This window comes from Protopterus annectens, chromosome 6.part1 (genome assembly GCF_019279795.1).
Source record: "Protopterus annectens isolate FY-2018-M chromosome 6.part1, PAN1.0, whole genome shotgun sequence".
Lineage (NCBI taxonomy): Eukaryota > Metazoa > Chordata > Ceratodontiformes > Protopteridae > Protopterus > Protopterus annectens.
Window position 1 is genome coordinate 107,362,592 of NC_056738.1, and position 24,150 is coordinate 107,386,741.

The 24,150-nt window shown below is 41.7% G+C and overlaps 1 protein-coding gene across 2 annotated transcripts in view; it reads left to right on the plus strand.

The window, feature by feature from the left end:
* The window catches only part of ITGA6 (integrin subunit alpha 6), a 1,068,325-nt gene that overhangs the window by 778,764 nt on the left and 265,411 nt on the right, over positions 1 to 24,150 (plus strand). For both annotated transcript variants that reach the window (XM_044075540.1, XM_044075541.1), the window contains exon 21: positions 6,536 to 6,640. In XM_044075540.1, the coding sequence (XP_043931475.1) occupies positions 6,536 to 6,640 (105 nt within the window). The remainder of the gene's footprint in view (positions 1 to 6,535; positions 6,641 to 24,150) is intronic.

Here is a 24,150-nt window from a genome sequence, read left to right on the forward strand (position 1 = left end):
ACAGAAGCCAGCCTTAATCCTGATTCTTTGCCTCCAGCTCCTGTTAAACCAGACAGGTATTACCGGGTTCCTGATTCTCACCAGTTCCTATATAAAAGCCATACTGCTGACCCAGAAACTATTTCACAGGGTCCCAAGGGAATTAAGGCCTCTACTGCTAAAAACCCATTACCTTCAGGGAGAGATTCCAGATCTTTAGAAAGTTAGTTGCAACCTGAAGAAGCGCATTGTTAAATGCGTGAAAGCGCTTGTTTTATCTCAATAAAATAATATTTGCTGCTATCGTGGAGGCTTTGGTGATTTGTTGAACAGATCTTTAGAAAGGTGGGGGAAAAGGTGTACACCTCAACCACTTTAACCATGAGGGCATTAAACTGTCAGTTCCATATGTTAAAGTATCAACAGTTTTTGATATCTCAGCTGAAAAGCAAGATGACACAACCAGAACAACCAGATTTAAAAGAGTTGCAGGATTTGTTGCATGGTGCAGAGCAAGTGGGTAAACATACCTTGCAGCGTGGTTTTGATGCTTTAGAGGCCTCATGTAGAGCTGCTGTTACGGGGTCTGTTATACGTAGGCATGCTTGGCTGAAAGAGCAAACCTTACCAGATCATGTCAAAGCTACATTATTAGATGCACCTCTTCAAAAAGATGTATTGTTTGGTGTTAAAGCAGAGGAGGTGCTAAAGAAAATGGAGGAAAAAGCGAAATCAATGCAAACCGTGAAAGATTTCCTGCAGGTACAGCCTCCACGTTTCAGCAGAAACTGGCCTTCAAAAAATTGGTCCTTTCCAGACACGGACAAACCTCAAAGGGGCAGATACAGGCGTCCAAGGGGTAGAGGGCAACCTCAAGGACCTTTCAGAGCCAGACAGTGGCAAGCACCAACCCCAAGAGGTGGAGAAGATAGATCACAGTCTTTTAGAAAACAGACACAATGACTTCCCCCTACACCTGCCAAGCAAAGCTTTAATGGCAGCACCTTTGGGCGGAAAACTGACATTATTCTCAAAAAATTGGCATATTGTTACAAAAGACAAATGGATTCTGGACATTATAGACAGAGGCTACAGGTTCCACTTTCACACCCTTCCAAAAATGAGAGGCATGCCAAACCTGCCACAAAATCAAAGGGCAGAGGCACAAAAACAAATTTCAGCTCTCATGGACATGAAAGCAATTCAAGAGGTACCCGCAAAAGAACAAGGTCAAGGGTTTTATTCCAGACTATTCCTGGTGCCAAGGAAAGACAAAGATTGGAGGCCTATCTTAGACCTATCCATCCTAAACACATATCTACAGGTGCCAAAATTCAAGATGCTCACATTACAGCAGCTTCTTCCCATGCTGGGCAAAGGAGTCTTGGCTGGTAACATTGGACCTCAAGGAGGCATACCTGCATGTCCCTATCAGACACGATTGCAGAAGATACCTCAGATTTCTTGCAGGTTCAACCCATTACCAATTCTCTGCATTGCCCTTTGGCTTATCTACTGCGCCCAGAGTGTTTATGAAATGCCTGGCATCAGTAATCGCCTCCTGCAGACTACAAGGGATACAAATCTACCCATATCTGGACGACTGCCTGATCCAAGCAGACAGCAAGGACATACTACTGCAGCACCTGGTGTTTGTAATAAAACTGTTAAACTTCCTGGGATACACAGTCAACAAAAAGAAATCAAAACTAATACCCTCTCAGCAAATAATTTTCCTGGGTGTCAGCTTGGATACAACCACTCAGATGGCCTACCTCACGCCAGACAAGCAAGAGCAACTGTCTCAATACTTCAGAAAAATGGCAACTTACACCAGGCTAACTGCAAGGAAAGTCCTGCAGGCTCTGGGATTCATGGCATGTTGCATCCTACTAATCCCATGTGCAAGGCTGCATATGAGGAAACTTCAATGGTACCTAAAAAACTTATGGTCTCAACACAGCCACAGCTTGGAAGCAATTATACCACTCATTCCATGCCTTCAAAAGGAATTTATGTGGTGGGCTCAAGCTTGCCAAAGAAACACAGGTTTTCCTTTCTGTGCACCTCAAGCAACTCAAATCATCACAACAGACGCCTCAGACTACGCCTGGGGAGCACACATGACAGATCAGTGCTTTCAGGGAAAATGGGCACGAAAAGAGAAGCTCCTTCACATCAACCAAAAGGAAATGCTAGCCGTGCAAAAGACTATTATGACCTTCAAAGACCTACTGCATCCAGGCCAGCTATTGATAAGGACAGACAACACCACAGTGATGTGGTACATAAACAAACAGGGGGGAACTCATTCATACCCCCTGTGCAGGCAAGCCATGACCCTATGGAACACAGCACTGGGATTGAAAATTCAACTACAGGCACAATTCCTGCCAGGGAAGGAAAACACACTGGCAGACAACCTAAGCAGAAATATGACAGATCCACACGAATGGAAGTTGCATCCTCAAATTTTCACAAAGATAACTCAGGCATGGGGACAGCCAGACATAGATCTCTTTGCTACCCACAGAAATTGCCAGTTGAAAAAATTTTGTTCAAGGACCTATCATCCACAGGCCTGGAAAGTGGATGCACTTTCCTTCAATTGGGCAACATTGACAGTCTATGCCTTCCCGCCTCTTCCTCTGCTGCCCAAAGTTCTATTAAAAGCCAGAGCAGAGGGGCCGAAAATGATTCTCATTGCTCCAGACTGGCCCAGGCAACACTGGTATCCGCTCCTGAAGAGCCTGACACATTCCCCACCATGGAATCCTACCTGTAGTCCCTCTTCTGTTGTCCCAGCACAACTACAAAACTCTTCACAGCCACCTCAAAACCCTAAATCTAGCTGCATGGAGAATTCCTTGATTTCCCAACAGTTTCTCGTCTCCAAGGAGGTGCAGGATGTCATCTTGGAGGCCAGAAGACCTTCTACTAGAAAGGCCTACTCTGCCAAATGGAAACGATTTTGTGCCTGGAATCAAAAGAAGGGACAGAATCCTTGGGTAATAAATATACCTCAAATTTTACAGTACCTAGCTGAGATGTTAAAGAATGGACTTTCCTTCTCCTCCATCAAGATCCACGCTTCAGCCATTTCTGCTCAATACAACACAGATCCTCCCATTATTCTCTCATCCTCTCTTAAGGCAGTTCCTCAGAGGGGCAAAGAATATAAAACCCCCAAGGAAACTACCAGTCCCTGCTTGGGACCTCAACTTCGTATTGGAAAAGCTGACCCTTCCTCCCTTCGAGCCAGCTTCTTCATCAGAATTATAGTACTTGTCATGGAAACAGCCTTTCTTCTGGCTATCACCTCAGCTCGCAGGGTTTCGGAGCTACAGGCCCTCGTGGCTGTGCAACCATTCATCATTTTCCATCAGGACAGAGTTTCCTTACGAACCAACCCTACCTTTATGCCAAAGGTAGTATCCAGTGTAGCTTTGAATCAGACTATCCACTTACCTACCTTTTATCCTAATCCACAAAACAAAGGGGAAAGACTACTACATTCCTTGGACATTCACAGACAACTTCGTTATTATTTGGACAGGACAAAGCCATTCAGGAAATCTGAGCAACTCTTTGTGTCCTATGCTGCAGGTACTCAAGGAAAGGCTATTTCCAAACAGACTATTTCAAAATGGATAGCCCACTGCATACGCTTTTGTTACTCATTTCATGGAAAAACTGTGCCTGCATGCATCAGATCCCACTCCACCAGAGCCACAGCTACTTCTGCAGCCTTCCTCAGGGGGGTCCCTACCAAGGATATTTTGGAAGCAGCCACCTGGAGTTCAGTGCACACTTTCTCCAAGCACTATCACCTCCCACTATACTCTAAATCTAGAGCGGGCTTTGCCACAGCAGTCCTGCAGGGCATCCTAGCCCCTCCTAGTTCCACTTAGTGTCTACCACCGTTACTTAGCTTTGGGATTCTACCCATCTGTTATGACTGCAGCTGTATGCATGACGAACATAGTACAGTTTTGTACCTACCATAAATGTAGATGTTAGAGTGCTCATACAGCTGCAGTCCAGGTTTCCCTCCCTCCAACCCCTCTTAGGACAGGCCTTATGACAAACCCTTTTCATATAACCTTTTGGGGTATTCTTTTATGGTGTATTTGCTTGCAACTACTGTTTTTGATTTATCAACATTGCACTTTTGCATAACATTATGTTTGCCTTCCTTCTGGGGGCACCTGACATCTGGGGCAAGAAAAACTGAAGAAAATGGCGTCGGCTGCCTCTTTTATACCCCTGCCGCACTGACGTCAGGGAGGAAGCGACGACAACTGACGCCGGACCTAGACTTTGGAATTCGGCCGACCGAGGACCCGCCTGATGGCAGGATAACCCATCTGTTATGACTGCAGCTGGATGAGCACTCGAACATCTACATTTATGGTAGGTACAAAACTGTACTGTACGGGTAAGGAGAATTGGTACAGATGTTTACATGTTTCTTAAGATTCCTATACTAGGGGGAACTATGAAGTTTCTTCCTTACTGAAGAGGTACAGCTCATTCTGTTCCCAAGTCTGGTCTCTGATTAGCTCACTCCTGTGAGAGGAGCTTAGGAGTTTCTTGGGAAAGAGGGGGATGGATATGATTCTTGTACTAGGGAGAACTAAGAAGTTTGCTTCTTACTGAAGAGTCCCAAGTCCAGCCTCGGCATAGCTCACTCCTATGAGAGGAGCTTAGGAGTTCTTGGGGAAAGAGGGTGAGGGATATATAACCTTCAGGCTCAGATTTCCATTTTCTCAGTTAGTGATAGACATTTCTTCCAAATGTTGCCTTCAGTGCCCTATATCTCTGGTGCAGAGGCACTCCTCCTTCTCTCCTTTCAAGATCAAAGATCTTTATTTTCCAGAGACGCTCTTGACGGAAGCAAGATATTTAACTTTGTAAACAGCTGAAAAACATCTTCATATCAGTGGTTGAAAAGTCTTGTACTCTTGTTTTCAAGACAGAATGTCCTACAGCTTCTTTTGTCAACCTTTTCCAGGCCCTTATTAACCAAAGAAAAACCTGTTTTGCACAAGGTTTTAAGCTGGAACTTGTAGAAAAGGTACCAACGGCTGTTAGATTGATGGGGAATTGTTTAAGTTTCTCTATGGTCCCAGAGATAGGGACAGTGGGACTGGATGCACCATTTTGGATCTGACCCATCTGAACAAATACCCGAAAGTCAAGAAATGTAAAAGGTGAAACTTAAGAAATTCTTAGTAGCTATGTTTCAGTTGATACGTACCATTTCTGTTTCAGGTATCCCTGATGGCTAGACTTATGTCATGGTTATCAGAGTTTCCTGTGTTATGACCTCAGAGTAATTATCAGTTTCCCAGTGGGAAAGCAGCATTTTTAGTCTGCAGTACCTTTTTTGCACTTAGATATATTTATTTATTTAAGATACTATAAAATAGTCATCTTAGTTCATTCCACATAGCGTTTGAAAACTAAAATTAGTGTTTCTTAGAAAAATGCCTTACAGCTCTTTACATTTCCAGTTCCATAACTATTAAGTGTTATGTGTCTGTCTTCTAAATCAAAGTAACTCTATGGAAGAAGAGTGAAAGAGAAGAAAAGACAACTATTTAAACATAATAACAGGGAGTATTTTATGTTTATAATATATATATATATATAATGCATATATAAAATCATTTTTCTCTCTCTTTCTCTCTTGCTTTTTCATACTTTGTATGCAAGATCGGGGAACAGCTGGGTCAGGGAATTTGCACATAGCCACTGTTTTGTAGTCTCAGAGTTAGTATATATAATTAGCAGGAGTGTGGGGGTGCAGGGGACTTACCCATATGCAAAAATAAAATGTTTTGCTTTTTTCTACTTCAGTCTTTTCAGATTTGATTTGAAAACATCATCGTTTTCATAATTTTGTCTGTGTTCTTTTAAGCTTTCATTCAATGATGAGACGTGTGTGTGTGTGTGTGTGTGTGTGTGTGTGTGTGTGTGTGTGTGTGTGTGTGTGTGTGTGTGTGTGTGTGTGTGTGTGTGTGTGTGTGTGTGTGTGTGTGTGTGTACATATATATATATATATATATATATATATATATATATATATACTTATATGTGCATGTTGTGCGTGTGTGTATTTATATATATATATATATATATATATATATATATATATATATATATATACACACACCCACACACACACACACACACACACACACACACACACACACACACACACACACGTGTATATGTCATGCCCACATATACACACATATCTATATATATATATATATATATATATATATATATATATATATATATATAAAAAACACAGAGTTTTAGTCCACTTATAAGCACTGTTTTTCATAGATGCAGTTAAATAGTAAAGTCATCACTACTGCAGGGTATACTGAACTTATCCATGGACTTTCCTTTAATCCTAAGTAGTTCAGAATGTTTATGGCTTTAAACTTCTTGATACACAGCTCATGTTTACTGAGAATCAGTGTAACATTCATATAGACATGTTCAGCAGTTACTAACCTATTGATATTTTTGTTACATTTAGAAGTCCTCCGAAACCACAAGGAAAAAACGTCAAGCTGGAAGCATGCAGTCTGATGATGGTAGAAAACTTTCCTATGCTTCTGACAAAAGAAAATACCTTACACTTGTAAGTTAAGCTTTGTCAAACTGAAAATGTTGGGGCAGTATGCTTATTGTGAACTGTATATTCCTTAAGGCAATTCACATCACCATAGTAAATTTTTCTAGTATTTTTGTCCGTAATTTGTTGTCAGAGTATAAAAAGTTTGTCGGCCAGTTTAGAGGCCCACCTTGTTTTGTGTAGCACTGTCTGATTTTGAGCTAGAGGCATTAGGAAGATGTTTTAGTTAAACATAAATAGTACTGGGGCATGTTCATTTGACACTGAAATTGTCTTAATGAATTAACCCTTGGTAAAATTGAGGAGTTAGATTACCAGTGACTGACGGTTGTTTACCCGTGGAGATACCAAGACTTATGAATATCATTTTATTTAGGGTGTAAGGAGTACTAAAGAGATATGGTCAATTTTGATCTCTCAGATTAAGCTTTTAGTAGATTAAAAAAAAAGAGTCTGTAATAGATTACATTAGAGACAGCTGATACCATCATGTCATTAGAGGCTACTTTCCATGTACAGTGCCTCACCCAACATCCTAGCTTGATACCTGGACTAAGGATTACTGACTGTTACCATTTTCAGTTGGTAGGCTGTGGTGGTACAGGCAAAATGCAGTCTGTAATAAACTGGGCCGTCTAGGATGGAGCAGTAGATATACATCAATTCTTGATTTTTCTGTTTTAATAGATGGTGGACTATATGATGCAAAGCTTCAAATTCCTGCTATTTGATGTATGCAATGTTCATCTGCATGTCCTCCCTGTGGTTGCATGGGTTTTCTCCGGGTGCACCGGTTTCCTCCCACATCCCAAAGACATGCTGGAGGTGGATTGGACACTCTAAATTGGCCGTAGGCGTGAGTGCGTGTGTGTGCCTTCTGTGGAAGGTTGGGTGCCGGGCTGGCAACTCGACACTGTAAAACTCCAGTGCCAATCATGAGCGGACAAGGTTATCTGCTGTGGCGACCCCTCACCGGGAAAAGACGAAAGAAGAAGAATGAAACAATTCCTTATATCATAGGAATTATCCAAAGGCAGATGTCCACCCTTCTGGCCTAACCTCCAGATCTTGCACACATGCCTGTAGCAGAGATGAACTCCTCCCCAAACCAAGGACCATGTACATGAGGCACAACTAAAAGGGGAAATGGCCTGGTCACTGCTCACTGCATTTAAAACTTAAGCCTACCTAAGAGAAGCCCCCCCCCCCCACCATGCTTGGCAAACATCACCAACAGATGTTTCTGCAGAAGACAAATTTTGCCCAAAGACTACAGCTTGCAATTTCTTTTATGCAAAAAAAATCAGGTTTACCCTTACAGGTGCTGTACTACCTTTTTGTAGTAAGACCTTGCTACAGTGTACCCATAATCCTTTTTGGGCCTTCTTGTGTGCCCTTCACCAATTAGGAAAACTATTAGATGGTAGCTGTATTAGTAAAAAAAAAAAAAAAAAATCACCTAAAGAAGAATGCGTAATCAGAAAAATAGAAAATCCTATAAAGTTAACTATCAAAGAGGGAAGGGAGCATTGGATGTTCTTCGTGTTTCACTGTTGCAGTCATTACATTTGGGTAATCTGCTGGCAGGTTGCCCTCAGTTGGCCTGATTAACAAAGTCATGGGTCCTGCGTCGGTTGCTGTAACTTCTTCCATGATGTCAGGTTGTCAGGGGTATAAAACATGCAGCCAATGCCATTACATCAGTCTTTCTTGCCGCGCAGTGCCCGAAGCAGAAGCAGTTCACAAGTGCCGGTCGGCCAACTCCTGAAATTTTCATTTTCGAGTTTCAGAACCGAAGTCTTCAACTAAAAGCTAAGTACCCGTTGGGGAAACTTTTTCTTGCTCCTTACCGATGTCAGTAAAAGTTAATAATTGCATTATTTGTGGGAAGCAAGTACCTCATAAGGATTTTCATTTGCACTGTATTCCTTGCCTAGGCCCTGACCACAACGTGCCTTGCTATCGGTTTTGTGCTAAATTTAACCAATGCACAATTAAACATCAGTATATTTTTGCTTCTAAATACTTTGGCTCAAGATTTAATTATCCAGAAATGTCGTCTGTTAGCAATCCGACTACTGGAATACCTAAAAAATGCAAAGAAAAAGACAGAGACAGACCGCCAAGGTCCAAAACCGATGATGACACTTCTAAGCCAGTCGCCGGTTCGCCGGTACTCAGTGAAGTGCTTTCGCAGCTACTTCTGATTCGCAGGCCTCTACTGAAACCCATTCGGAGTCCGGTATTCCACGAGATGCTTCAATTATGGAACCCACGGATGTCTCTACCTTAGATGGGTCCGGATCTGCTGTGCAGGCACTGGCTTCTGAGGGTGTTTTCAGGCCTACAGATTTGTATATTAGACTGACGCCATCTTCAAAACTAAGGCCAAAATCTAAATCTATGTCTAAAAAACCGATGCCTGGGCCACATGTGCAGGCCCCTATGCCTAAAAAACAAATGATCAAAATGGCTGAAGATTTAATTAATCTGATCAGGGGTAGCCAACCCCCTTCTTCTAAGAGGCCTAGGCAAGACATTGACTATGAATCTTCTGAACAGGATTCTATTTCTTCTGACTCTTCTAATGAACAAGATTTATCTATTCCTACATATGAGGACTCTGATGTAGAAGATTCCATTCCTTCTGCTTCTCCCCCTGAAGATTTTTCTTTTGGGGAAGCTTTACATACCTTAAGGGAACATTTCCACTGTGAAAGTCAGGATTTCTCTGAATCTAAAAAGAGACTTAGGGATTTTCTTCTTCTTCCTCAGCATAGGTCTTTGGTCATACCTCCTGTTCTAGACATTGTTGATGATGTTTTTTCAGAATCTAGTACGACTCCTGATTCTCTGCCTCCGGCTCCTTGTAAGCCAGACAGATACTACAGGGTTCCTGACTCCCACAAATTCCTTTTCAAAAATCCTGTTGCTGAAACTGAAACCATTTCTCAGGGTCCCAAGGGCATTAAGGCCTCTACTGCTAAAAATCCTACACCTTCTGATAGAGATTCCAGGGCGCTGGATAGATGGGGTAAGAAGGTTTACACGTCTGCAACCTTGGCAATCAGGGCTTTAAACTGTCAATTTCATATGCTTAAATATCAACAGCATATCATGGGACTACTTAAACAGAAAATGATGTTAATCTCTGACTGTGTGGAAAATAAAGATTTGCAGAATTGATTACATTCAGCTGAACAAGTTGGAAAACATACTTTGCAATGTGGTTTTGATTCCTTGGAGGCCTCTTGCAGGGCTGCTGTAACTGGATCTGTGCTTAGAAGCCATGCTTTGCTCAAAGTGCAAACTCTGCCTGACCATGTTAAAGCAAAATTGTTGGATGCTCCTTTACAACAGGACCGTTTCTTTGGTATTAAGACTGAAGAAGTGTTAAAGATGGAAGATAAAGCTAAATCTATGCAAACTGTGAAAGATTTCTTACAAGTGCAACCTCCAAGATTTAGTAGGTACTGGCCTACTAAAAACTATTCCTTTCCAGTCCCCTCGAGAGCTGCTCAAGTCAAATCAAGACATTCCAAAGGCTCCAGGTTTCAGTCACAAGGAACATTTAGAACAAAACAATGGGGTGCCTCCACCTCCAAATCTGGAAGCAGCAAGGCACCTCCCTATGGTAAACAGTCTCAATGACTTCCCCCTACAATCACCAAGCACTTACCTTTTAGCCGCCCCTTTGGGGGGGGGGGGGACTGGCACTTCATGCACGAAACTGGCAACGCATTACCCAGGACAAATGGGTTTTAAATATAGTATCCCAGGGATACAGATTTCATTTCCACACATTGCCAATCCCAAACGAATGGCCAGATCTGCCCCCAAATCAGTGAGCAGAGGCCCAGAAACAAGTTCTGTCCCTCATGAACATGGGGGCTATTCAGCCAGTACCAGAAGAGGAAAAGGGACAAGATTTCTATTCCAGAATTTTCCTGGTACCCAGAAAAGACAAATCATGGTGTCCAATTCTGGACTTATCCACTCTAAACACATTTCTGGACATTCCAAAATTCAAGATGCTGACTCTTCAACAGTTGCTACCTATGCTAGGCAAATATGCCTGGTTGGTAACTCTAGACTTAAAAGAAGCTTACCTGCATATCCCAATCAGGGAATCTTGCATAAGATACCTCCGCTTCAAAGCAAGCTACTTGCATTACCAGTTCTCTGCACTGCCCTTTGGCTTATCTACTGCATCCAGGGTCTTCACAAAATGCCTGGCACCAGTAATTGCATTTTGCAGGCAAAGAAATATTCAAATATATCCATACCTGGACGATTGTCTAATTCAGGCAGAAAACAAGGACATTCTTCTAAAGCATCTGGCATTTGTAAAAAGGGTTCAAACTTGTCTAGGGTACACCATAAATGAAAAGAAATCACAACTGGTACCCTCTAAAAAATTACATTCCTGGGTGCAAGCTTGAATACAGCTGCCCAGATGACTTACCTTATGCCAGAAAAGCAAATTCAATTGGTGACTTACTTCAAACAGGTGGCCACAACAACCCTGCTATCTGCAAGGCAAATTCTGCAAGCCTTGGGGTTCATGGCCTTCTGCATTCTTCTAATTCCATATGCAAGACTGCATATGAGGAAACTTCAGTGGTACTTAAAAAGTTTATGGAGTCAACATTGTCACAGCCTGGAAACAATGATTCCTATTATACCTTGCCTGCAACTAGAGTTCCTATGGTGGGCAGAGGTCTGCCACCAAAACAAGGGACTGCCATTCACTCCACCCCCTGCCGCCCAAACCCTGACTACAGATGCATCAGACTATGCTTGGGGGCTCATCTGGCAGGGAAGTGCATTCAGGGCAAATGGAGCCCAAATCAAATGCACCTACATATAAATCAGAAAGAGATGCTAGCTGTACAGAATGCACTGTCAGCCTTCAAGGACTACCTTCATCCAGGACAACTACTGATAAAGACAGACAACACCACAGTTACGTGGTACATAAACAAGCAGGAGGGTACACACTCCTACCCCCTTTGCAGACTAACCATGGCATTGTGGAATACGGCCTTGACCTATCAAATACGACTACAAGCTCAATTCCTGCCAGAAAAGCTAAATACTCTGGCAGACGAACTAAGCAGAAATCTTATGGACTCAACACGAGTGGAAACTGGAACCACAAGTTTTTAACATGTTGACACGCAAATGGGGGAGCCCAGACATAGATCTTTTTGCCTCACCCCAGAACTATCAGTAGGTCAAATTCTGCACAAGAATTCATCACAAAAAAGTTTGGAAAGTGGATGCTCTATCATTCAGCTGGAAAAGCCTATCAGTCTATACTTTTCCCCCTCTGCCTCTGCTCTCCAAAGTTCTGCTAAAAGTCAAACTGGACAAACCAAAAATTATTCTGATTACTCCAGACTGGCCTCGCCAACACTGGTACCCACTCCTGCGCTATGTGTCACACCTTCCTCCGTGGCACCTGCTTCAGACACCTTACTTACTGTCCCAGCAGAACTACCAAATTCTGCACGCTCAGCTCCAAACTTTGAATCTTGCAGCGTGGCTAATCAACTAATTTCAGCCTTGGCATCCCTCAGCAAACCTGTGATGGATGTCATTTTGGAGGCTAGAAGGCCTAGTACTATTAAATTTTATGCTGGCAAATGGAAAAGATTCTGTGCCTAGAACCAGTCACAAGGAATAAGCACAGCAATGCCCAATATTCATCAGATTCTGCAATATTTAACTGAGATGCTTCACAAGGGCCTATCTTTTTCTTCCATAAAGATCCATGCCTCTGCCATTTCAGCTCATTACAACACAGAACCTCCCCTCTTCTCTCATCCTCTTCTAAAGCAGTATCTCAGAGGGGCCAAAAATTTAAGACCTCCCAGGAGAGCACCAACTCCTGCATGGGACCTCAATTTTGTTTTGGAAAAACTCACTCTCCTTCCTTTTGAGCCAGCTGCTACTGCAGACCTAAATTTTTTCTCCTGGAAAACAGCTTTCCTTTTAGCAGTCACTTCAGCTAGAGTCACTTCAGCTAGAAGGATTTCAGAATTACAGGCCCTTACGGCAGTGGAGCCTTTCATTATTTTTTATCCGGACAGGGTGGCTCTCAGGACCAATCCATCTTTCATGCCTAAGGTGGTATCCAGTGTGGCTCTTAATCAGACCATTCATCTGCCAACTTTCTTTCCCAATCCACTGAACAAGGGTGAGTGGATTCTGCATTTATTGGATGTACACAGACAACTTAAATTCTACTTAAACAGGACAAAATCTTTAAGGAAATCTGAACAACTATTGGTGGCATTTGCTGCAGGGGCAAAGGGAAATCTATTTCAAAGCAGACTATTTCCAAATGGATAAGCCATTGTATTCATTTCTGTTATATGCACCATGGTAAACCTATCCCCAAGGGGATCAGATCTCATTCCACCAGGGATGCATCTACTTCTGCAGCCTTTCTCAGAGGGGTTCCTACCAGAGACATTCTAGAAGCTGCTACCTGGAGCTTAGTTCATACATTCACCAAACATTACCATTTACCTCTCTTCTCTAAATCCAGAGCTGGCTTTGCCACTGCTGTCCTGCAGGGCCTTATAGCTGCTCCTAATGCTGTATAAATCCATCCTCTCAACCATAGCTTTGGGATTCTTCCCAAATGTAATGACTGCAACAGTGAAACACAAAGAACATAGTACAGTTGTGTACACTTACCATAAATGTACATGTTCGAGTGTATTCACTGTTGCAGTCCTGGTTACCCTCCCTCCAGCCCCATGTTTTTCTCTACTATACCTCTCCTTTCTTTTACTTTGCTTAAAAGCCTTTTTGGAGTATTTGCTTTTGTTTGGAGGTATATTTTTTGTGTTTAAGTTTTATATATGTATATATATATATATATATATATATATATATATATATATATATGTGTGTGTGTGTGTATATATTGCTCCCCATTTGGGGGGCACCTGACATCTGGGGCAAGAAAAACTGATGTAATGGCATTGGCTGCATGTTTTATACCCCTGACAACCTGACGTCATGGAAGAAGGGACAGCAACCGATGCAGGATCCAAGACTTTGTTAATCAGGCCGACTGAGGGCAACCTGCCAGCAGATTATCCAAATGTAGTGACTGCAACAGTGAATACACTCGAACATCTACATTTATGGTAAGTGTACACAACTGTTCTTTGTAACAACCCTGCCTCCCACAGAGCCATAAGGGCACAAGTCCCTAATTCACCCTTTGGTGTACCATTTTCAGTTATTTTACTGCTTTCCTTGGCCCCTCTAGAGCCAGGCAATCATTTTGTTTCTTAGCATTTCATTCGGGCCTCAGAAGTGTTTTCTTTTTTTTTTTTTGAGCTCCCAAGCTAAATGCCAACTTTTATGTGTCTGCAGTTTAAATTCTCTGTATGTCACTGAGACCATTCTCTCAGGACATCTTGTTATATGCGGAGTGTTATACTTCTTACTAGAGACATCAATCGATAACCAAAAGGCCCATCTTTTTTCTCTCTGTATGGACAGATGTCTGAGCAGTAAGAAACCTATCCTGCCAACATCCACCTTGGCAATTCCAGTTGTAAGAAATTCAGTGAAGAATATGCAGCCACATGGCACAGAGTTAGCTCCCTTCCTTCAGTGGTTCCTCCTCCTACCTCTGGGTTGGCCCCACCAGCAAACATAAGAAGCCTTTAACCACTGAGGTGTTACTACTCAAACATTGAAAAGAAGGACTTGGCACTCTCAGGCCAGTTGCCTTCTATCTTGAGTTATGTTGTGGATGAGGAAGGGACCTTTCTCCCCCTGAAATATTGGACTTGGACATGGACGGGGTAGACCTGTGCCCCATAGACCAGTTGCCCTCTTCCTTCAGTTAAGCAATGGATGATGAGTAGGCTACCTCGTTTGGCTTACTTCCAGAAGATGTTTCTTTTGGCAGATCCTTGAACATGATGAGGGAACATTTTAAATGAGGCATGAAAGAAATCTCCAGTATCCATAAGACCTGTGTAGAACTCTTGAGAATGGATGAACCATGATCTTCTGCAGTTCTCCTGTGTTACAGGCATTTGATCACAGATTTGATAGCTCATCTCTTTTGATTCCCAAATTCCTGTCCCAGTAAACCAGGAAAGTTACAAAAACCTTGTAGTGAACCCTCATGTGGTTTCTTTAGAGTGCATCCAAGGGTTTGAAGTAAGCTCCAAAACTTGCTCTCTCTGACAATGAGGAAAGGGTGTAGGACAGTTATGGAGAAAAAGTTATTTCTTCTCTAGCCATTAGAACGGTTAAATGCCTGGTTTGTATGATTAGCTGCCAAGGAGACCTCCTCAAAAACTTATAGAGAATGGCTAATGAAAGTCTTGATGAAGCAGTAAAAAAAAAAAATGTAAACCCAGAAGCAAGCTTGGGGAGAACACTGAGACTGCAGCAGGTGGCAGATTATGGGAAAGGAACAAAGCATTTTTATTTTCTTTTGTTATTTATGTATTCTGGCATATTCTCATCACCCCCCCCCCCCAGCTGGCCTGATGGTAGTGTACCTGTTACAAGCTTACTTATTTAGCCCAGAATTGGCATTTGACCCAGTACTGGAACCTGCAGATTGGGTGCTGTCTCTACTTCCCATGGAGTGTGCATCAGTCCCAGAGGAGGCCTGTCCAGCACCTGCTGGACTGGTGTTGAGAGGTCTTATAGGTTCATAGGTAGGTACTAGGCTATTGGCCCTAGGGCCTATATAAGCCTAGCCAAACAGTAACCTGGCTTTTGCCACCCACGAAAATTATTTTCCTGTGCCCCTGTCAAGCAGAGCCACAGAAGTGATCCCCGGGATGAATTTCCTATCTCCCAATCCAATCATCAAGATTTTTCATGAAGAGTGCTAATAAGGAGCTTTGTTTGATATACATAGGTTGGTTGTTCCAGAGTATGGGAAGTCTCTGGGACAGGAATCTATCCCTCAAGCATGTTTTGTTTATTGTGGTGACAAGGTTTGGGTCCCTAGAGCGTGTAGCTCAGAGGGATTGGGATTTCTTTGCTCTGGGTTTGACATGGCTTTGTATGTTAGGCAGAGATCGCCTCTGAGTAGGCGATATGCGACAGAGTAAAGCTGGAGTTTTTTGAGACGGTCTACGTAGGGCATCTGTTTTAGGCAGGTAATCCTCTTTGTGAGGTATTTCTGTGGCCTTTCCAGTTGTTGTAGATGTCTTATGCGGTACATACTAAAAGGGGCATTGTAATCTGTAATGGGTCTAATGAGTGATGAGTAGAGGGGAACAATGACCTCTTTTTTCCTGGGTAAGAAACCTTTTGTGATGAGGTGTGCCACGTAGAAGGATTTCCTGACTACTGTGGCGATGTGATTATCAAAGGAGAGACTACTGTCCACTGGTGTCCCAAGGTCTCTTATCACACTTTCGGTGTTAAGTAGACTACCGCCTATGTGGTAGATCATGGGTACAGAGTTTTTACCAAAAGGGATGACAATGCAGTTTTTGGCACTGAGCTTGAGGCCATGGCTTTGACACCAGGTATCTGTCTCAGTGAGGCCCTTTTGTAGGATGTCCACATCGTTAGGAGTTTTGATTATGGCTCCTAGTTTGCAGCCATTTGTGAACTTTGTTAGCCAAAGACCTTCTGTGTTTGCCTGTATTTCAGAGAAGTAGATACCAAACAAGAGAGGACCTAGGACTGAACCCTGTGATACTCCACTTGTCACTGGTCTGAAGTTAGAGTCTGCTACTTTCACAGTGTGAGTTCTGTCAGCGAGCCAGTTGGCAACCCATCTTGTGACATAGGGATTTATACGTAGTTTATTGAGTTTGTCTATAATTCCAGAGTGGGGGATGGTGTTGAAAGCCTTGGTGAGATCTAGATAGGCTGTGTGAACCACCTTACCCTCATCTACGGCTGTGGTGACCGCTTCAAAGAAGTCTATCAAGTTTAGGAGACATGATCTGCCTTTTACAAACCCAAACATGGTAGGGTCCAGAGTTTGGAGATTACCAGTGTCATTGTTTATAAGTTCCATGATGATACGCTCCATTGAATACTCTTCCAGCTCTAGTTGCAAGAGCTCCAGCCATCTTTGCAGACTTAGGCACAGGCCATATACCCAGCTCCACCAAGGACTGCAGGAAATGGGCTTTATCTGTATTCTTCATGAGGTCAGCTTTCTTCACTTGTAAGTTCTTTGTCTTTTGTGGTAGAAGATTCATCCTCTCCATACCTCCCCCACTCCCAAAATGTCAGTCCCTGGAAGTATTCGCCATTAGTATGCTGTTCTGCTGTTGGGTGTGTCATTTTCTGGAGGTAGCAAATCTTATACTTTCCCTGAGAGGAGCCTGATCTTGGGCAGCTATTGCATATGTGGGAAAGGAATAGGCAGCTACCAAAGGACTTTACCTTCTTGCATTTTCACATAGTAAATAATAATTAATTGCCTCTGGCTATTCTCCTGGATGACTTTTTGTTTCATTTGATGGATGCTGCAGAATTTGAATATGCTCACTTCTGAGTTCCATTCGGTTGATTGGGCCGTGATGAAAGGTTAAGCAGGCACCCCTTGCAGGGTCATAAAGAGTTGCTTGCTTGCTTATTTCTTTCTACCTTCTAAAATTGTAGATCATACTGTTACCGCCTTAGTGGGCTCTTAGACTGTGGTGGCAGTATCCTTTGTAGTGCCAAGAAATATATCTGCTGTCCTCCTTCTCCAGCATTAGGTGATCTGTTGATGTGGCACTTCATGTCTGCCATTCTGTTGCACTTAGTGCAGGGGCAAGTTACTCATTCTGTCCTACTTATTTATCTGCTGCTGTTGCTGGTGGAGCATTTTAGATCAACTTTACCATCATCACTGTAGGACTTAAGTTGCCTCAGTTTTGCAAGTCAGTCCTAGTAGCTCACCATGATGCAGTACATTGTACTTCACACAGCACATGGGAGCACATTGGAGGGTTTGCCTGCTGCTTCATACAACACCCCCTTTCTTTCAGCTATCCTTTTTAGTCTGACATTTCCAAGGAAATTTCATATTACCTTGTTTGTTGGCCACCTGGATACTAGTGGCAGTCTTATTTTCTTTCCTGTCAAGTTTTTCTGCCTTGAGGGATACTGGTAAAACTATTTTCCTTATTTGCAGGATGGTTATGAGGTGTGGGTCCTTATGGATATGTATGGACTCCTCTTTCCCTCACTTAAGGGGTTGTAATTACAGATCCAGGTTTGTTTAGCATATGGGTCAATTCCGTGTTTTTGGGGATAGCCCATCTGCATCCACTGACTCCATATTCCTAGGTGGGGGGGCTAGTGAGCCCTTCATTTGCATTCCGTGTCCTATAGTACACTGATTTCATGGCAAGCCCATCATGGAGAGTATTGACATGGCCTCCTTTGGTATTATACTTCTATCTGATACCTTCCTTCCCTCCTTTCCCACCTGGCAGATCAATGGTTGTCGTATGCTTCTCTTTCCAGTCTTTTTGCTTGGGAATAGGACTTACCGTTACAGACTGTTCAGCCATGGAGCCTTGTGATGGTGACTTTACTTTGGTCTGTACTTTGACCATGCTTGAAGTGGATCTTGGCTTTTGGGAGGTTTTACCAGCATCTCAGCCTCTTTAAGTCAGCTAGGGCTGCTTTGTTTAGGGATTTCTATGATCCTGGTCTCCTTTTGGTTGCCTCTTGCAGGGTGGAGTAGACGATCAATTGTATATAGAACTTGTGCAAGGTTATGCGGTCCATCTTTAGGCATTTCATGGATGTCAGTCAATCTGATTTTATATAAGATGTTGGTTTTGACCAGTGGAACCAAGAACGTGAAGGCCACCTAGCCAGTGGTGCCTGCCCAGTGCCTCCCCTCTGGGCATGGCCTGTAAGTGGCATATCTATGGGGGAGCGGGAAGCTTCAAGCTTATGCTGCCTTGTAAATACTGCAGACCATGTTCAGCTTCAAGCACAAGGAATGTGTGTGTGTGTGGGGGGGAGGGGTCTGTCTGCCGTATGGGCCAGAATCTATGAGGACATATTTATCAGTCCTTTTAGCAGCCCTGGAGACTATGGGTTAACTGTCTGGGCACTGCTCATGTTGTATGAAATTTTTATTCACTTTCCCCTTTCTCTTGTCTTACTTCCCAGAGTATTATGTGGCCTCCAATTCCGTAGCACAGCAATGGCAGCAGTGGTATAGTGCTACCCTCCTGACTGTGGCTTCAAGCCCTTTTATCAACCAAAAACACAAAAAAATATAAAATTGCTCAAAACTCAAAGGCACAGTTCATTCAAGGTACATCCACAGTTTATCCACGAAAAAATCAAGATAGGCTTATACAATCAAGGTTGGCACTTTCGTCCAAACCAAATGTAAGAACTTCATCAGACTTTTTTTCAAGCCCTTTTGACTGGGAGTGGATAAGGCAGTGATTTTTTTTTTTTTTGACAAGTCCCTTGGGAAGCTTATGGCAGAGCTGAGTTGGGAATGTCTGAGGTCTGTTTCTGCTGCCCAGCTTTGTCAGAAGTCTCTAGTTCTCCATGGTTGGTGGTCCAACAGAAACTAGACCACACTATTATCCCTGGGATGGAATTTCTTTTGGTCTGCCCATGGCTCTGAATGACATTTTCCTCATATGGAGAGATACATTTTGGTCTAGGGCTTCCTTTTGGACTGTTAACTCCTTTTCTCTTATGATGGCTGTTGCAATCATACAGTTGGTATGGTACTAGCAGCTACAAGCTAGATTTAAATCAGAATCCAGACCCAGACTTGCTTATGGGGAGTAATCAGCCTCACTGCAGTGCCCTGCAGTGGAACAACTGTGACTTAGATTAGAAAGCTATTCCAGGGCAGTCATTAGTTCAGTAATTAGCATGGATGTTAACTGTAAAGCAGTTAAGTGTCTTCTTCATAGTTCCCATGCTGTCAGCTATTTCTGTTCGTTATGACTGTATGGTGAGCAGGATTAGCAGTATCTGTTCTGGCAGTTCCTTAAAGGGTTTCTTCTTTTCCTCCTACCTTTGAAGAACAGCTTTCCACCTTGGGACTTGAAACTTCATAACTTTAAGGTTTGCCCTTATTTTATCTTGACTATTTGGAAAATTATTTCCCTATTGACCGTTACTTCTGCTGTCATGGTACTGTAGCTTCAGTACCTAGTGTAGGGAACCATATCTGATCTTTCACAGAGGTCAGTTAGCAAAATATCCAGCCTATGTTTCATTATGAAAGTGGTGTCAGAACAGTCTTAACTCATTCACTCCAATAGTGTGCACTGTAACTTCCAATGGGCAGAGCCTAAGCCTTTTGACAGAATCAAATCATGTCCTCACATTTCAAATAAATGTTCATATCTCTGAAACCATAGATTTTATATGAAAGAAGTATAAATGGCAAACTCTTCAGCACAAACTATTTTATAGTGATAGTATTCTTTAGGTTCTAAGCCTTAAAACAAATTGTATAAGTCACAGTAAACACAGTAACTATTACATTTGTAATGTTTTGTAAACAACTTATAATATCTCAGCAACCACTCAAATTACATGCATATGGTCAGCAGGATTTTATTCATCTACCTGAGAACTTTCATACGAGGCTAAGGGTTCTTTCTGTGTTACTTGGTTGTTGAGATATGTAGAAAAATGTGAAAATTTATATCTATATAAATTAATGTCGTAAAAACAGTTAATATCTATTTACCTGCACTAGACAGAGGTCAAATATTAATGCAGTTGAGTTTGCCATTGTGTAGCTTTAAGATGAAATCTTTTAAAACTTTGTACATAGCATGGGTTTGGAATTACTGATTTAAATATGAACAAGCAATATTTGACACCTAGAGGCATCAGTAGGAGTTAACTGCAGATGCACCAGAGGCATCAGTTGGATGTAATGAGTTAAATCATTTTATTCAACTCCCTGTTTTCTTTCCATAAGGAGAAACCCAGAAGAGTGTGTGTCTTTCATAATTTGTGCAACCTGAACTGATCTAACTAAAATATGTGGTATGAAATTAGGAAGGCTAACAGCTGTTTGTCTCGTTCATTCCAAGAAAGAAAGAACTGGCAGTTGTAATGCAAACCCTTCCAACTGGACTGCTAAACTGCATTGTCTTTTGCCATCAAGTATCTCTCCAACAGTTGGAAAATTCTGCTCCACCAGGGCTATATATACTTCCAGTGTTTGCTTTGAATATTATGTCACACCCACTTAGTTGTCATTGATTGTCAGTTCACATCCATGCTAAAAATGATTGCTTGGGCCATGTGTTCAGGAGGAGGTGTTACTTTTATACTTTGAGAGTTCACTACACTGTCTTTTGATCTTTCATTTCCTTTTTGGAAGCAGTGGATGGGTAATTATAAAGTGAATCCAATTTTTTTTTAGTGAGAGGAAGCCATGATTTAGAGATGGAAAAATATGAGCTCTGTCATCCACCTATTTGCTTTCAGGCTAAGCTTAGGGACACATCTTTGAAAATACACTCAGATGAACTGAATAAAGAAAATGGGTATGGAGAAAATGATTGAAATATCTGTTAAAATGTTGAACAGGAAGACTGAGCCTATAAGGCATGTGCACTGTTTATCAGTGTGGAACATACTGTTCCTATGGAGGATTATATTTTTAAGTCTGAGCGAAGATGTAATCATAGGTGGCTCTCCAACAGTTGGAAAATGCTGCTCCAGCAGGACTGTAGATACTTCCAGTGTTTGCTTTGGATATTATGCAACAACCATTTAGTTGTCATTGGTTTTCAGTTCACATCCATGCTAAACATGATTGTTTGAGCCATGTGCTCTTCAGGGGCTTACTTTTATGCTTTGAGAGTTCACGGCTCTGTCTTTTGCTCTTTCCTTTCCTTTTTGGCTGTCTTCCTGATCCTTCCACCCAGGGTGGAGGATGATGTTCACCTAGTTGAGATTCAATCCACTGATGAATCCTAGCTCATTTGTGCAGTTAACAAGTAAAGATAAAGTTATGGGATTGCTGCATACTTTGGTGTGTGCAAACAGCTTGGAAACTCTTGTGCATCTGTTTGTGTCTGTCTTTGGACAAAGAATTTTTAACTATTTTTTCCTGTAGTCATTTGTTTCTCAGCTAATGTCGTCTTGGCCTCTGGCTAAGATCAAGTGTAGCATCAAGTATAGCCCTATACCTTGTGAGGGAAGAAAACTCTATGGAGAGACAGAATATGTTTGCCCGATTAAATGTCATTGTGAGTGAACTATAAATCACAGAGAAGGTCTAAACTCTTCTCATATGAAAAAGTGTATCTGCATTGTCAGTTATTTCCTGCCATGTATGTATAACGATGGGTAGCAGTGGATGGTTTCTAATTATAAAGTAAATCCAATTTATTTAATGAGAGAAAGCCATGATTTAGGTAAGGAAAAAAAGATGAGTTCTGTCACCCACCTTTTTGGTTTCAGGCTAAGCTTAGGGACACATATTTGAATATAGATTCAAATGAATTGAAGAAATGAAGGGGTTTGGAGAAAATGATTTAAATACTTGTTAAAATGTTGAACACGAAGAGTGAGCCAACAAGGCATATGTATGTACTGTTCATCAGTGTAGCTCATACTGTGAAGGATTATATTTTTAAGACTGAATGAAGATATAATCATAGGAACAAGTCTGATATGACATTTCCTAATGTAGCACTCTCCTTTGTAATGCTGGACAGTGTTTGCATAGGTCTCGATGGGAAAAATAAATAAATAAAAACTGTAACTGTATATTGAAGTCACAGGCACAGCAACAGATACTTCAGTAAAACATGATGCTGATCTTCTGTTTGCAAAAGTGAAAAGTGGAAAGACCATTGCCTCACAGCTCCAGGATCTGGGGTTCAGTCCTGACTTCTGGTCTCTTATCTATGTGGAGAATGCATATTCTCACTATGTTTTTGTGATTTTTTTTTTTTCATGCACTCTTGATTTCCACCCACATCTCAAAAACATGCTGGTCAACTGACTGCACTAAAATGTCCATATTTATATGTAACAGTTACCCTTGCCCTTGTTAGTATATGCATAGTGAAGGGCAGACTTCAAGTTTAGCTTTTAAATATAACCATAAAGTCTCTACTTAAAATTCCTTGTATGTCTTTTTTTTACATTTCTCTGCATGACTCACAGAGAATACGTATGCTGTTGTAGTTGTTTATATGATGTTGCAATAAATGAGAGAACTAACTGAGAATTCAACCATTTGAGCTTGGTGCCTCTTAATTCGGACAGCTGTAATTATGTCAATTGTCATAAAGCAATAGTTTGTCTTCTCATGAGGTGAAATGTGAGAAGACATTATGTAAAATGCATCTGTGGATTGGCAGACTCTGGTACTGTAGATTCAAAAACACCGTTCTGAGTACTGGTGCAAAAAGCATCACTGGTAGATCCTGTTCACTAATTGTTAAAAAAGATAGAAAGATTGGTTGACTTAATTTTTGGTGGTTTAAGGAACATTGCAGGAACTATGATTGCTTCCTTTAAAAATACTTTGCAGATTTAGGAGATTTCCAAGATGGTTGCACACTTGATCAACAGATTAACTTCATCTCTGCTATTGTGAAAAAAGAGACAGAGAGAAAAGGGCCAATGACTTTGCCAGTTTTAGTAAATTCAGTTATTGGCTAGCAAGTACACTGCCTCGATGCCAGCAAAGAAAAAACTTGAGAGCCTGAAAGAAAATCAACTGGAAAAAGTAAAGAGAAAACACAGACTGGGAAAAATCCTGCTGTTAAGCAAAAAAAAATAGTTTAAGCTCCAGCTGTGGTACAAAACATGGCTTCTAGTAATCTAGAGGAAAAAATAAATCAAATATGCTCAGAGCTAATTAAAATAAATGAAACACTGAAGGAGTATATCAGCTCAAATAACAAAAGGATCGGAAAATGGAAGAAGCTTTAAACAGCTATTCAGATGAACTGATAAAACTGCAAAGAAGTCAGAGTTCCAATGAAGAAAAGGCTGGGTAGGTATGAGACTGCTCAAGAACAGCCATTTAAAAAATGGTGGAGGTGGAGGACAGAGCACACAGGGAAAATCTGAGATTTTCTGCTGTACAGAGAAGCTGGAAGGAGCAGACTGTATTCATTTTATGAAACCACAAGTAAGCAACTGGACAGGTATTCCACAGCAGAACTTGTTAATTGAAAGGTCACCTCATATGTATGCTCTAAACCTGGCCATGAGAAACCAGCCAAGACCTGTATTATAAAGATGCAGAGATACCAGCAGAAAGAGTTGATCTGGACAAACCTATGGCAGAAAGGCAAAGTATTAAACATTGTAGACCGTAAAGTATTTCTGGAAAATGATTGTTCATTGTACACCAGGCAAAAGAGAAGTAAATTCATCCCAACAATCAGGGAATCTCGATAGGCAGGTGTGTGACATTCAAGCTGTTCCCCAAGTCTTTTCCAGCTGTCTTCAGAATAGTTTTCCTGGAGGATCAAATTCATTTTTTGTTGCAGAATGGGCTAAACACAGTTCACATGAAAACAATGGGA